At 39.0% G+C, this 16,742-nt stretch overlaps 1 protein-coding gene across 2 annotated transcripts in view; it reads left to right on the plus strand.

The window, feature by feature from the left end:
- The window catches only part of LOC126259564 (glycerol kinase-like), a 155,703-nt gene that overhangs the window by 21,920 nt on the left and 117,041 nt on the right, over positions 1-16,742 (plus strand). For both annotated transcript variants that reach the window (XM_049956463.1, XM_049956462.1), the window contains 2 exons: positions 1,886-1,995; positions 11,386-11,488. In XM_049956463.1, coding sequence (XP_049812420.1) covers positions 1,886-1,995; positions 11,386-11,488 — 213 coding nt within the window. The remainder of the gene's footprint in view (positions 1-1,885; positions 1,996-11,385; positions 11,489-16,742) is intronic.

Raw genomic sequence — 16,742 nt, forward strand, 5'->3', positions numbered from 1 at the left:
GATACATGTTTTCTCTAATGCTGCAATTAATCAGGTGAGTAAGAGGTTTACAGATTTCTTTTAAGCACGCTTTAGTAATAGCACTGGATACACCACCCCATCCAGATGAAAATTTTTTCTTTAGCATGTATATTGCCCTGCGAACCTCCTGCTCATTCACTTCCACAAATTCAAATTTGGTACACTGGGTGAGATGGCATCGAGTCTCTACCTGTGGATCTATAATATGGATTGATTGTTCACCAGAAATGTAGTAGTTATTAAAAATATTACATATAGTATCTGGGTCTTTTATAATGTTACCATCATGTCTTGTGCTGAGCGGTTACATGTTCATCTTGTTGGGACATTTTCAGTATTTGTCAATCGGTTTCCAAGATGCTTTGCTTATGTTGTCAGACTGTTCTATTGTTTTGCTGTTAATATGCTTCCTTAGGTTAACAATTTCAGTTTTAAAAGTTTGCTTAGCCCTATTGTATTTTTCCTTGAAAACCTACATAGTAGTAGCTTTATAAAGCTGGTTTAGATCATGTACTTACTGCCGGAGCATAATCAGATTTGTTGGGAGTTTTAGTCTAGGATTACTTCCATTTTTAACTACCTATTGGATTTCTCTGACTGGAAAACTATATTCATAATGATGGAGTAGGGTTGAGTAGAATTCATTCCATTTCTCATCCAACCCTTTTACACGGTACACAGAATCCCATTTCTCATTCGCTAGTTTGTCCTTAAGAGCATTCATATTTGAGGTATTCAGCATTCGTTTCTGTAGCACAATTTTTGTTATTTTATGCACAACTGAATTGTTGCATTCTATCACCTGACAGAAGTGGTCAGAATAAAGAAAATCTAAGTCACTGTAATTTACCTTATCTATAACATCTTTGTGGATTATAACATAATCTATTCTAGTGGAACGTGTGTCTGTCACTCTGGTGTCAGAGTTCACTATATTTACAAGATTGTATGAGGTCAGTATATCACTGAGTTTCAAGTTTACTATACTATTGGAGTTTGCATATATATTAAAGTCACCTAATATATTAAGGTCATTACAACCGGCCTGACCAATAACACTACAAAGTTTATCCATAAACAGCATAACATCAGCATTTGGTGGCCTATATACTGCAATCACTTTATTCTTTGGTAACTTAAAATCATTACTGTGGAGTACAATACCTGTCATTTCAATTGATCCTTCTTTGGTGAGGTGTTCAAGAAAGGATTTTTTTTTTTTGCTTCTATATCCTTATTGACATAAACTACCACACCACCACCTTTATGGTTTTGCCTACAATAACTATTTGCTAGTATGTAACCTAATCTATAATATATTATTTCATTGCGTTTTAGCCCATGTTCTGTTATTACTAGTACATGTGGCAAGTGATCCTCTACGAATATTTGTAGAATGTCTAGTTTGTTTCTGAGATATTGCACATATAACAAAAGAGAATTACTGAAAGCGGTAACCTGTATGAATAAATGATTTTAGTGATCTTGGGAGATGAAAATTTATTCATTGTTTATGGTCTGTAATTTATCTCTACTAATTCCCTGCTGTCATGAGTCAGATAGCATGTAGATGAAAAAGGGACAGTGACAAGTCTGTTCGGAGTGGACTAACTCTTTTATGCATTTTAAGGGCTCATTTTCCTAAACTAGCTGTAACTTGCATTGAAAACTATGCTGATATTCATTATAAACAGAATTGTATAGGTTGTGTAATCTTTATTAATGTACCATAGTTCACTACTAAACCCCCTTAATTTCATTGCAAGTTGTATCTTTCCATTGGTCCAATATTGTGTACTATTTGTATGCAATGCAGAGTTTTCAGTTTATTTTCCTTGTTTGTCAATCTGATTTTATTTCATAGAATCTTACAGGAGGGCCTAACGGTGGTCTTCACATAACTGATGTTACCAATGCCTCAAGGACAATGTTAATGAATATTCGCACACTGCAGTGGGACAACACTCTTTGCAAGTAAGTCGTATATTGATATGTATTTTGGTTTCTCCATAACAATAAATAATAAAGATTTCTGAAACATCGAATATGCACTGCCAACATACATTTGAAGAATGAGGGAAACGTATGTCTTAAACACGATCAGCATTAATTACGCTCCCAAGACTCCCAAGATTTTGTAAAAAAGAATTTTCTGAAATTAAAAACTTAAATGTATGTATTTCATTGTATATGGAAGATTGGTGTGGTACAAAGAAATTACTAAAATAGCGCTTGGTAAAAAATTGTTAACGGAGTATGGGATATTTTAACGGAGTATGGGATATTTTGACTCATTTGAAGCTTTTTTTTTTTTTTTTTTAAAGGAATTAAATGCTGTAGTGGGTTAGAGTAGTGAATGAATGTAGGCACCAGAGAACTGTGATCAGTAGGTAATGCAAAACCCATTCAGTGGAACTCAGAAGGTTTGAAAATGAAGAATTATGGAGCTTTTGAGTGTAGAAGAGTGGTAGATATTTCAAAAGTGCAGTGTGTAAAACTAAACCAATGACAATTAACTGCCAAGTAAATGTATTAAATTAGCAAGGGACACAAAAATAATCCAGAACTTTTTTAGGAAAAGCTTTAAAATCATGATAATGGTGAGACTTGAATGGAATATAAATAATGGAAGGGGTAAAACTCTCTCTCTCTCTCTCTCTCTCTCTCTCTCTCTCTCTCTCTCTCTCTCTGACTCACTAAATTTCCCTGGCTGATTTCAGTGTCCCAGCACTAGAGCTTGACTGGGGTGAGGAATAGGAATATGGCTACTGTTAGTTCATCATGGTGCAGTCCCTGTGCATTGGTGGGGTAGTCAGAGAAAGCAGTGGAAAAGGGAGATGAGGGGGTCAAAGTATGTGTAGAGATTGATTGAAGTGGGAGGAATGGAGCTAGGATTGGAGGTGGTTAGCAGAGTTTAAGACCAGGGCAGTTAGGCTTGAAGGATGTGTTGTGAGAACAGTTCACATTTATTAATTCATAGAAGCTGGTGTTCGGGGTGATACAGAGTTACAGGTTGTATGGCTGCCACTGAAATCAAGCACATAATGCTCTTCTGGTGGACGATCAACTGTGCTCTTGAACAAAGTTCGCCAGTGGCCATTCATTTGAATGGACAATGGGATGGTGGTCATGCCCACACAGAAGGCTGTGCAAAACCTGCAGAAAAGCTTTTATATGATATGCTATTTTCACAGATGTCCCAGCATTCTAAAGGGTAAGATATGCCTGAGCAGGATTGGAACAGGATGTTCTGGGTGGGTGCATTGAAAAGGTTTTGCACCTAAGTCTTCCACAGGGATGTTAACCCTGTGATACATGGTTGGAAGTAGGTGCAGCATAAATACAGAGCAGGATATATCATAGGCTGGGTGGGTGGTAGAATACCACTTTGGGAGAGATACGAAGGATTGTATGGTGGATTAGTTGAAGAATGCTGTTACGTTGTTTCAGCTGGGGTAATACTAAGTAATGAGGGTGTCATTTCATTGCACGTAGTTCATGGGGGTTGGTCAGAGGATTAGAGGTCCATGTGGATATTACATATGAGGTCTGTTTGTGGAATAGGTTTGGAGGTAGGCGTAATATTGGTCTGTGGAAATCTTCATAAGACATTCAACATACTGGGTAGGATTTTACTTGTTACTCCAGCTGTACTGTCCATGGGTGAGCAGACTATATGTTACAGACTTTTTAGTGGAAGGAACACCTGATATTAAAATATAGCTTATGTTGATGGTTCATGGGTCTGATATGGACAGTGGTCTTCATGGAGCCATTGGGGAGGCATAGGTCAATGTTGAGGGTGATGACATGCTGGGCTAATTAGGGCCAGGTGAAGTTGATGGGAAAGAAGGGATTGAGTCTATGGGGGAATGAAGATAGTGTGTCACAAACTGTAAGATTTCTTGGACTGTTTTTATTTTGCTTTGTGGGCTTTGCCTGTATTCAGTGCCACTGGAGTCATGCTTACATTGTAACAGGTTTTTCTTCTAATGACATGCTTGACTTAGCCAACGATGGACTGAATCCTTAAATCAAGACATAGTGATTTGTTTAGCACCGGAGCAAGGTGTTAGTTTACATGCCTTGTACAAGTCCAATCCCGACTGAACCAATCTTTGAGATTTCATGAGCAGCAGAGCAGACTTTATCAACAAAGTGAAACATTTCCAAAGTTTCTCATCCACCACCAAGGACTCAGATTTATTGCTCATCGGGCTGCTCATGAAAACAGCAAGATAGAACTGTTTTGTCAACCAGTAGTGTTCAAAACAACAGGCCTCTCAGCCGTTGCAGTTGCAATTCCAGTTGTCCACAGTAGTGCTCCAACTATGAAGCCAGCTCCAAACTAGCTTCTTAGTTGGATATAACTGAAATTCACAATGGTCAACCTTGTAATCTTACTACTGGAACACACTATATGACACCATAAATCTGCATCTTCATCTACGCCTATACTCTGCAACCCACTGTGAAGTGTGTGGCAGATGGTACATTCTATTGTACCAGTTGTTAGGGCTTTTTCCTGATCCAGTCACATGTAAGTGTGGGAAGAATGATTGCTTAAATGCCTCTTTGTGTGCTGTAATCAGTCTCATCTTGTCTTCATGATCCTTACGCAAGTGACACGTACGGGGTTGTAATATATTCCTAGCTCCATCACTTTGAGTTGGGTCCAGAATATTTCTAAGTAGGTTTTCATAGGATAGCTAGTGTCTGCCTTCAAGCAGCTGCCAGTTCAGTTCTTTCCACTTCGTTGTGACACTTTTCCATGTGTTGAACAAAACCTGTGACAGTTCATGCTACGCTTCTTTGTATTTGTCCAATATGCACTCTCAGTTCTATTTGGTACGGGTTCCACACACTTGAGTAAAGTACTTGGTTGTTACACATGAGTGTTTTGTATGCAGCCTCCTTCGTAGATTGATTGTACTTTCCTAGTATTCTACCAATGAACCACAGTCTGCCACCTGCATTACCTATTATTAAACCAATGTGATTGTTCCATTTATATTCCTACAAATTGTTACACCCGGTTATTTATGTGACTTGACCATTTCCGGTTGTGACTCATTGATATTATAGTCATATTACACTCTGGTTTTTCATTTTGTGGAGTGCACAATTTTACATTTCTGGATATTTAAAGCAAATTGCAAATCCTTGCAACACTTTGAAATATTATCAAGGTGTGATTGAATATTTCTACAGCTTCTTTCAGACAGTACTTCAATACGGATAACTGCATCATCTGCAAAAAGTCTGAGGGTATAATAACACTGTCTGTAAGGTTATTAATATACAACATGAACAGCAGGGATGTTATTACAATTTCCTCAGGCACACCCAAATTTACTTCTATATTTGTCAATGACTCTACATCCAAGATCGCTTTCTGCATCCCCCCTACCAAAAAATACTCAGTCCAGCCACAAATTTTGCTTGATACCCCATAGATCATAATTTTGATAATAAGCATGGATGTGGTAATGAGTCAGATACTTTTAGGAAATCAAGAGATACTGTGCGTAAATCAGGTGAGAAAAGTGGGAAATGGGTTTAACATGGTTGATCATTTTTGGAATCCATGCTTGTTGGCATGGATGACATCATTCTGTTCAAGATACCTCATTACATTTGAGCTCAAAATAAATTCTAAGATTCTACAACAATTGGCTATCTATGATATTGGACAATAGATTAGTGGATCACTTCTGATATCCTTCTTGTAGGTAGTAGGTGTGACCTGTGTTTTCTTCCAACTACTCGTCATGGTTTTTTATTCATGGTATCTATGATAGATGACAGTTAAAAGAGGGACTAACTCAGCCAGAAATTCTGTATAGAATCTGATAGGGATTCTATTGAGCTCTTGGGCTTTGTTCAGTTTTATTGATTTCAGCTGTTTCTCAACATCATTGACACTAATATCTACACTGTGGAACACAATTAAAGGCTCACTTTTTTAAAACCACATAATTGTCTCCCATTGTGACACAGAAGTTTGAAATTTGGCTCCAGTGGTACCTACAACATTCCTCAGAAATGGTTCAATAGTGTGACACCCTGCAACGTCACCCTCAGGCTCACCAATGCTTCATATAGGGAGATGCTGACACATGCTAAAGATGACCCAAACTCAGAAGTTCATGTGAGATGTATGACAGATTAATGATTTCACATTTACACAAATTTTGCCACAATTCTGTCCCCGCCAGTGTGGTTATGTCACTTGATGGGAAGGTTGTCACACCCAGCCTGCCCACAATTCACGCCTTCTCTTGATGCCTCTGTAATGGAGGTGAGAATTGTGATGCCCAGTGTGAAATCACATTGTTTTCTAATGGGTGGCTGAGGAAAAAATTTCAGAAACTCTGCCCTCAGAATCGATAAGAAAAGACTTTGGTGAGGCATAAAGGGTAATGATGAAACCAACCCTTCTCTTGGGTTTTTGATTCCCACCCTTTTTGCCTTCAGAAACAACAGTTCACAGTGTGATGAGCAACAGAATAACATTCTTGACAACCTTTGACACTTCTGACATCCCCTGGATGATTCATCCTTCTCTAAGGACATTGTGGCACTCAAACCCCATGGAAAGTTGGTGGACCCCTTTGAAATTGCAGTAATATGGCAATTTTTGCTCCGGTGTATAGGTTGGAACTACTAGGGACCTTCTGAAACCATTCAATAAAATTTGAATGTGATTCGAAGCAGCAAACAATAATTATGCTTTATCCATCCTACTGTTTTGCATCTTCCTGGGGCATGAGATGATCTCCGAGGAGGAGGAGGGAGAGGAGGTTGCAAAACCATCCTTCTAAGACACTCCCCCCACCCCTTCCCCACGCACCTTCACAATTCCCCCATTTTGGCAACATTCTTGGTGCCACCTGCATTCTTTGTCGGGCACTTCAAAAATGTGCTTGTACAGCGATGGCCATTCAATGATTCCAAGATGCTGGCATGACAGGCATCCCTTTCAGCACCCTTAGATTTTGTTTGTGGCCAGCAGAAACTAGTTCAGTGATGGAGCACCACTCAGCTGATTTTTGTTGAAATGGTTGCCTTTCAAACCAGCGCCTAAGAGCTACTTATCTCTACAGTTAATATTTCTGTTTTCTAGAGTGATGGCTACGGATGCATTTTGAAAGCCTTGTTTAGTGAATACTTTCCTATGTTGTTCAGTGATCATATGGATGTATTGCAGCCTCAGTCCCCATACTATTTAATCTCAGGGGTTCTTGCATACACAAGATGGAAAGAAACACAAAGGAAAGTGTCTGTGGTTTTGGTAGTTACTGCTGCAAGACACTACTAAAGCCACCTGAATATGTCAAATAGTTGTTTCCAAGAAATATGATGGAACTTACACGTTATTTTCTAGTGGTAAACTTGAGAGGTCTGTTTTGCATGCAGTTACCTTGTTTTCAGATGTCCTAAATTAGCTTGTATCTGGTCCTAGTTTTTGTATGTGAAATTTACGACTCAGTTCCATGCAATATGAAATGTGTTAAAAGGATAACCTGACTATATTTAAGATAGGAACATTGCTTACTCATGTGCCAACAAAACAAAAATAACAGATACACACAGTTAAAAAAGGCAGTTATACTGAAATCTCTCATGTGTTTTCAGGTTTATTTCATTTTGGCCAATAATAAATGTTACTGTACCTAATGACACTCATGATTCAGGATGTTGAATGATTGTTCCTACTCTTCAAAAATTTGCTCATTTTTTCTTTATCCTGACAAAAGCAATATACTGTTCCTATTCTTGTTTTTGTAGGTAATAAGTAGATGGTCATCTTCTGTCTACTTTTGAGGACATAAAATAAAAATGTTTTAACATAATAATCCTCAGAGGATTATTGCAATTTGAAAAGAGGGGGTATAGTTTTTTTAGGAGAATTATTGCAACAGTCTTCACATGTCGTACAGCTCTATTCATGCTTTAACATACACTACTGGCCATTAAAATTGCTACACCATGAAGATGACGTGCTACAGACGCGAAATTTAACCGACAGGAAGAAGATGCAGTGATATGCAAATGATTAGCTTTTCAGAGCATTTACACAAGGTTGGCACCGGTGGCGACACCTACAACGTGCTGACATGAGGAAAGTTTCAAACCGAATTCTTGTATACAAAAACCGATTTCTCATATACAAACAGCAGTTGACTGGCGTTGCCTGGTGAAACGTTGTTGTGATGCCTCGGTAAGGAGGAGAAATGTGTACCATCACATTTCCGACTTTGATAAAGGTTGGATTGTAGCCTATTGCGATTGTGGTTTATCATATCGTGACATTGCTGCTCGCGTTGGTAGAGATCCAATGACTGTTAGCAGAATATGGAGTCGGTGGGTTCAGGAGGGTAATACGGAATGCCGTGCTGGATCCCGACGGCCTCGTATCGCTAGCAGTCGAGATGACGGGCATTGTATCCGCATGGCTGTAATGGATCGTGCAGCCACGTCTCGATCCCTGAGTCAACAGTTGGGGACGTTTGCAAGACAACAACAATCTGCATGAACAGTTTGACGATGTTTGCAGCAGCATGGACTATCAGCTCGGAGACCGTGGCTGCGGTTACCCTTGACGCTGCATCACAGACAGGAGCACTGCGATGGTGTACTCAGCGACGAACCTAGGTGCACGAATGGCAAAACGTCATTTTTTCGGATGAATCCAGGTTCTATTTACAGCATCATGATGGTCGCATCCGTGTTTGGCAGCATCGTGGTGAATGCACATTGGAAGCGTGTATTCGTCATCGCCATACTGGCGTATCATCTGGCGTGATGGTATGGGGTGCCATTGGTTACACATCTCTGTCACCTCTTGTTCGCATTGACAGCACTTTTGAACAGTGGATGTTACATTTCAGATGTGGTGCGACCCGTGGCTCTACCCTTCATTCGATCCCTGCAAAACCCTACATTTCAGCAGGATAATGCACGACTGCATGTCCTCTATGGGCCTTTCTGGATACAGAAAATGTTCGACTGCTGCCCTGGCCAGCTCATTCTCCGGATCTCTCACCAAATGAAAACGCCTGGTCAATGGTGGCTGAGCAACTGGCTCGTCACTACTCTTGATGAACTGTGGTATCGTGTTGAAGCTGCATGGGCAGCTGTACCTGTACACACACACCATCCAAGCTCTGTTTGACTCAATGCCCAGGCGTATCAAGGCCATTATTACGGTCAGAGGTGGTTGTTCTGGGTACTGGTTTCTCAGGATCTATGCATCCAAACTGTGTGAAAATGTAATCACGTCAGTTCTAGTATAATATATTTGTCCAATGAATACCCGTTTATCATCTGCATTTCTTCTTGGCATAGCAATTTTAATGGCCAGTAGTGTACTTTCTTTTGCAGATACGGTACTCGTATACTTGGTGTGTTATTTCTGTGCTCACCTTTATCACTGAACTGCTCTCCTGTGCCTTCATTTTATTGACTTCATTTTCTTTTTCCCTGCTAGTCCATAAAGTGTTAAATTTCCTCTTTGGAATACTGATGCCGCACATCAGCTGCCCCTTCAGATGGGTCTCATTATACTGTGTGTTAGAGCAATTGTAAAAGATTTGTATTGGTGGTGGTGGTGGTGGTTAGTGTTTAACGTCCCGTCGACAACGAGGTCATTAGAGACGGAGCGCAAGCTCGGGTTAGGGAAGGATTGGGAAGGAAATCGGCCGTGCCCTTTCAAAGGAACCATCCCGGCATTTGCCTGAAACGATTTAGGGAAATCACGGAAAACCTAAATCAGGATGGCCGGAGACGGGATTGAACCGTCGTCCTCCCGAATGCGAGTCCAGTGTGCTAAGCACTGCGCCACCTCGCTCGGTGTATTGGTCTTTCAACTTCTGCAAAAGACTTGTTTGATCTCAAGGTTAAAAAGCTTGATGCTGTTCATCTTTATAGTCATCAGTATAAGAAATGAATTGTGAGGAATTCAAATGTAAGGGACTGGATACTGCTTGAGCCATAGCAGACAAATGGTGGCACTAAGAATAAAAGACATTCAATACATGGCCAAACACCTCCAGCTACTAACCCAACTCTTCATTCACAAGAGTACATCCATATAACTGGTAGTAAGACCTCCTTTTGCCACTGTTACAGTGTTTAATCATTAGGATTCCATTGAGTTGTGATACACTTAGTGTCAGATTTCTGATTTGAGTGAATAGTTCTCACTGGATTTTTGAGTGGCAAACTCCATACTAGTTCATATCCAAAAAGATGCGCAGTGAGACTCATGGAGACAGTCAGTCCAGCTGATACTCTTCAGACACTGATTCAGTGACCTTTACTTTGTGGGTAGAATGGGTAGGAGCATTCTAATACTGATATGGAGAAGTCAGATTCCAAATTGTTGCCACAAAGCTAAAAACATGTTGCATGTTTTTGCAAACATCTGTGTTCATTTTCTAATTGACAAAAACAAATAGTCTGAATCAAAATAAGGAAATACAGCCCCAAATATCTATTTCCATAGAATTTCACTGTTGCTATAATGTTCTCAACTAAATATCATTCCTCTCTAAACTGATACCAGTTGCTGAAATATTATAGCAAGTTTATTTTGTAACTGGCAGTCATGTTCCAGGAACACCTTTAAATAAAACCATGTTTGTAATTACATGCCTCTTCTGTTTATCATCAAGACCATGCGTTAGCATGGTCTTGAAAATTGTACCCTCTCACCTGTGGTGGATTATTCAGTCACTGATGTCTGTATCTATTTTGCATTTGAAATCCTCTGCAGTTAATGAAAAGGATGTGTGACAGCTTGTTCATAAACTATGTCGAAGAGTTTGACGGCACTATCAGTTAATTTCTGAGTCATACTAATCAGTAATTAAGTTTAATGGTTTCTTGGCATTTCAACTTCACTACAGCATAGCTAACTGTAGATCTGAGCACTTTTACCGCCATCTAAATCTCCGATAGAATACCTGAACTTGTAGGAGCTTGTATTTGTAACTTATAAGAATTTGCTAATTATCTGTGTCACCTTCTCTTTAACAGAAAACATTTATAAGATGTTGGCACTTTGAACCTTCATGTAGGCAATCCAAGCTACACAACCTGCTGTCAAACGTATCACATTTGGTGAGATGTTGCGGACCCGTCAGGGAGAAAGGAACTGTGTGACAGAAGACCTAAAATTCCGATTCTGAGCTGGTACCTCTGGTAGTAACCTGGTTCCTTTTTATTGATGTAGTCTCATTAAGATATCTTTGCCAGCACCGTGCTAATTTCTCCATGTGAGCTTATTTGCCTTGTAATTTTTAAGTGCCATTTTAGTCCATTTTAGTGTAATAAACTTGTTGTTATCTTTTGTTTCAGATTTTTTGGTATACCAAAAGAAATCTTGCCTGAAATCAGAAGTTCTTCAGAAATTTATGGATACATTGCTGCTTCCCCTTTGGAAGGAGTGCCTATTTCAGGGGTAGGTTGGTTTAAATGTCTCCATGAATGTTTCTTAAATTTTTCAGTGACTGTATTTATCTTCTACATCTACAACTGCATGATTACTATGCAGTTCACAATTAAGTGCTTGACAGAGGTTTCGTCGAACCACCTTCAAGCTACTTCTCTACAGTTCTTTTGGGTCTATGGAATGAAAACTGAATCTAATCTAAACTAACAGCGTGCAGGAAAAACAAGCACTTAAATCTTTCTGTGTGAGCTCCAATTTCTGTTATTTTGTAATGATCATCATTTCTTGCTATGTTTGCATTCAGAGGAGAAGGTTGGTGATTGAAATTTCAGGAGAAGATTCTGCTGCAACAGCCTTTTTTAAAATGATTGATACCCTAATTCACACGTCATGTCCGTTGAACTCCCTCTCCTATTCCACAATAATACAAAACGTACTCCCCTTCTGTGAACTTTTTTGATGTCCTCCGTCAGCCTCATCTGATGCGGATTCCACACTACACACCAATAATCCAGAAGAGGGCGGAGAAGTGTGGTGTACCCAGTCTCTCTAGTCAACCTGTTGCATTTCCTAAGTGTTCTAGCAATAAATTGCAGTCATCGGGTAGCTTTATCCACAATGTTATCTTTGTGAACATTCCAACTGAAGTTATTTGTAGTAATCTGTAAGTATTTAGTTGAATTTACAGCCTTTAGATTTGTTGTGTGAGTTATTGTGTAACCAGAAGTTAGCAGATTTCTTTTAGTACTCATGTGGATGACTTCACACTTTTCTTTATTTAGAGTCAATTGCCATGTTTTGCACCGTGCAGATATCTTGTCTAAATAATTTTGTAGTTTGTTTTTATCAAGATGGCAAATCACAGCATCATCTACAAACAATCTAAGACAGCTACTCAGATTGTCTCCTATGTTGTTTACGCAGATCAGGAACAGCAGAAGACCTATAACACTTCATTGGGGAACGCCAGATGACTTCCGTCAATTACTATGAACTGTGACCTACCTGACTGGAACTCGCGAATCCAGTCACACAACTGAGGCAATAGTCCATAGGCATGTCATTTTAACAAAAGAAGCTTGTGAACAACGATGTTGAAAGCCTTCTGGAAATCTAAAAATACGGGATCAGTTTGACAACTCCAGTCGATAGCACTCATTGCTTTGTGAGAGTAGATAGCTAGTTGTGTTTCACAAGAACAATTTTTCCTGAATCTGTGCTGACTAGTAGTCAATAAATTGTCTTCTTGATGTAATTCAGTGTGTTCGAACACAGAATATGTTCCAAAACTCTACTGCAAATCGATGTTAGTGATATGGGTCTGTAATTAATTGGATTACTCCTGTTTTTTTCATTTTTCTTTGGTGTTGGCATAACTTGTGCAATGTTGCAGTCTTCAGTTACAGATCTTTCGGTGAGCGAGCGGTAGTATGTCATTGTTAGATATGGCATTATTGTATCAGCATACTCGGAAAGGAACCTGACTGGTATGCAATCTGGATCAGAAGCCTTGCCTTTATTAACTGATTTAAGCTGCTTCACTGCATTGGGGATATCTACTTCTAAGTTACTCATGTTGGCAGTTGTTCTAGATTCAAATTCTGGAATATTTACTTTGTCCTCTTTAGTGAACGAGTTTTGGAAAACCGTTTTTAGTAACTCTGCCTTAGTGGCACAGTCATCAGTGACATGACCGTTGTTATTGTGCAGTGATGGTATTGATTGTGTCTTGCCGTTGGTATACTTTACATGTGACCAGAATCTCAATGAGTTTTCTGCCAGATTTCGAGACAGAGTTTCATGTGGAAACTGTTAAAAGCATCTTGCATTGAAGTTTGCACTAAACCTTGAGTTTCTGGAAATTTCGCCAATCTTGTAAATTTTGCATTCTTTTAAATTAGGCATGCTTTTCTCGTTGCCTCTGCATTAGTGTATGAGGGGGAGGATCAGCGCCATTGCTTATTAATTTATGTGGTATGTATCTCTCAATTGTCATTAATACAGTTTTTTTGAATTCAAACCCTGTGTAGTCTGTTCGTAAATAGTCAGATTGGAAGAAGTGGAGACTGTCTCTTAGATAGGTGTCTATTAATTTGTATCTGCTTTTTTAAATAGATGTACTTTACATTTATTTTTGGTGGGTTTGGTTGTTATGGTGTTCAGTCTCGCTACAACTGCCTTGTGTTCACTAATTCCTGTATCCGTCATGATGCTCTCTATTTGTTCAGGATTATTTGTTGCTAACAGAACAAGTACGTTTTTGCAACCAGTTGTACTTCGAGTGGGCTCCTGAATTAATTGTTTGAAATAATTTTCTGAGAAAGCATTTGGTAAAATTTTGGATGATGTTTTATGCCTATCGCCAGCTAACTTGTATTTTTCACAACATATAAAGGGCAGAGTGAAGTCACCACCGACAAAAATTGTGGAACTGGGGTACCCATTTGAAATGAGACTCAAGTTTTCTTTTAATTGTTCAGCAACTGCATCGTCTGAGTTGGGGTCAGTAAAACGAACCAATTATTAATTTATTCTGGTCGTCAAGTATAACCTCTACCCATATTAACTCACAGGAACTATCTACTTCAATTTCACAACAAAGTAAACTACTTCTGGCAGCAATAAACCCTCCACCACCAACTGTATTTAATATGTCCTTTTTGAACATGGTTGGGTCGTTTGAAAAAATTTTGGCTGAACTTATCTTCGTCTTCAGCCAGCGTTCTGTACCTGCAACAATTTGGGCTTGAGTGCTTTCTATTAACGCTTGGAGCTCTGGTTATTTCCCAACACGGCTACAATAATTTACTACTACAATATCTGTTTTTGTTCTCTGTACCTTCCTGTGTATGCCCTGCACCCTTGTAGACTGAGACCCTTCCTGTAGTTTCCTGAGACCCTCTAACCTAAAAGAACTGCCCAGTCCCTTCCACACAGCCCCCGCTACCCATGTAGCCACTTTGTGTGTGTAGTGGACTCCTGATCTAGTAAGCAGAACCCAGAAACCCACCACTCGATGGCACAAGTCGAGGAATCTGCAGCCTACATGGTCGCAGAACCTCCTGAGCCTCTGATTGATACCCTCCACTTGGCTCTGTACCAAAGGACCACAGTTGGTCCTGTCAATGATGCTGCTGATGGTGAGCTCTGTCTTCATCTCACAAGCGAGACTGGCGGTCCCTACCACTTCAGCTAAACTAATCTCAAGAGAACACACTCTGCCAAAAATACTTCACCAACATTAGTTTTCTGTGCATTTTCCACTGATATCTGTGATATTTTGTTTAAATAATTGGTCTTTGTAACATGTTATTTATGGGAGTCACTTAAACAGCAATGTTTACAAATATTTCAGAAAATTGGGAGACAAGTGGAACACACTTAATTTCGTTCTTCTATATGGGATACATTTACACTAATCAGTAACATTAACTAAATCATGATGGCTAAATTCTAAACTTAATTCAATTATTGCCTATGGTGCTTAGTTTTCTTTTGATATGCTGTCCTCAACCTATCAAAATCCTTTAAAATACTGAATGTGGGTTATTCTCCTCCAGCTTAATTTAATTTTTCAGCAGATGCAATTGATGAATAAACACTTTAAGGCTCTCATACATGACAGTTCAGAAATCCCCCTCGAGGAAATGAAGGTTTGGCAACATTGCTGATGTGCTTTGTTAAAAAAAAAAAAAAAAAACAGAATACTATTGTGTTGTAATGTTATGTTAGGTGCAGATTGCATTTCAGCATTGCAAGTTTGGTCATCAGTGTTTGGAAATGATAGGTTGTTTTCATAATTATGGAGGTTTATTATCTTTTGCTAGTTCAAAGTAAATGTTACCATCTTTTTAAATAGGACAAATTCTTTTTGTTGGAGAGTTAGCTCTGGTAACTAGTTTTTTCTGAATATTTCTCTAAGGAAGATGATGTGGTATTTTGTGATGATATTGCATCTTTTACGGAGCTTTATTGAGCATAATTTCAGTGTTGAGTTATGCCTCTTCGTAGGTAGTATGAAAGCAAGACTTCTCCACAATGATAAAAATCTCCTGCTGTTCTGATTGGTCATGTAATTAACGATGAGGATACATTAGAAAACTTTAAACTGTTACTCACACTCAAACAATACAAGAAATATGAATACCATGTATGTGAAGATCTCAGAATAATGCATTTTGGCTGAGTGTGTAGCTTTGGTACACAAAGCTGAGCTGCATTTCACACGAGGGGGGCAGAAGAGGGGAGAAAACAACATATTCTGAAAGTAAATGGTGTGTTCAGAATGAAACTTTGATCTCATATCACTCCTCTTCTTGGCCACAAAAATGTGTACCTGCATCCTCTGCAAATTAAATTGGGTATCCTCAAAAACTTTGTGCAAGCTGTGGAGGAATTATTTCGTGGATTCATATTCATATATTTACAAGAGGAGATCCCATGGATCAGACTAGGAAAAATAAAAAAAAAAATAGTGTTTATAAGACGATAAAATAATGAAGTAATTATTAATGAGCATTTCCATGGTTGTGTTTCATAAAAAGTTGACAAGAACATTTTAGGCAAACTTAAGACAGAGAACTTTCACAATATCGTATGTGAACCATGATACATAACATGTCTTGTTTGATCATTTTGATATCTTCCCAGATAGCCTTGATGTTCTAATAATAATAATAATAATAATAATAATAATCACAAAATGTTGCAGTGTTGTCCATTTCCTATTAGACCTTATAAAACGTTCCTGGGCAGATCATCATAGGAATTGATTTCTCTTGTCATTTATATTCTCAGCTCTTGTTGTGAGAGCAAAACCTATTTCCATATACATACACTATGTGATCAAAAGTATCCGGACACCTGGCTGAAAATGACTTACAGTTTCATGGTGCCCTCCATCGGTAATGCCGGAATTCACTATGGTTTTGGAGCATCCTTAACCTTGGTGACAGCTTTCACTCTCGCAGGGATATGTTCAATCAGGTGGTGGAAGGTTTCTTGGGGAATGACAGCCCATTCTTCACGGTGTGCTGCACTGAGGAGAGCTATCGATGTTGGTCTTTGAAACATGGCATGAAATCAGCGTTCCAAAACATCCCAAAGGTGTTCTATAGGATTCTGGTTGGGACACTGTGTAGGCCAGTCCTTACAGGGATGTTATTGTCACGTAACCACTCCACCACATGCTGTGCATTATGGAAAGGTGTTCAATTGTGTTGAAAGATGCAATCACCATCCCCGAATTGCTCTTCAACAGTGG

Source organism: Schistocerca nitens, chromosome 5, assembly GCF_023898315.1.
Source record: "Schistocerca nitens isolate TAMUIC-IGC-003100 chromosome 5, iqSchNite1.1, whole genome shotgun sequence".
NCBI lineage: Eukaryota > Metazoa > Arthropoda > Insecta > Orthoptera > Acrididae > Schistocerca > Schistocerca nitens.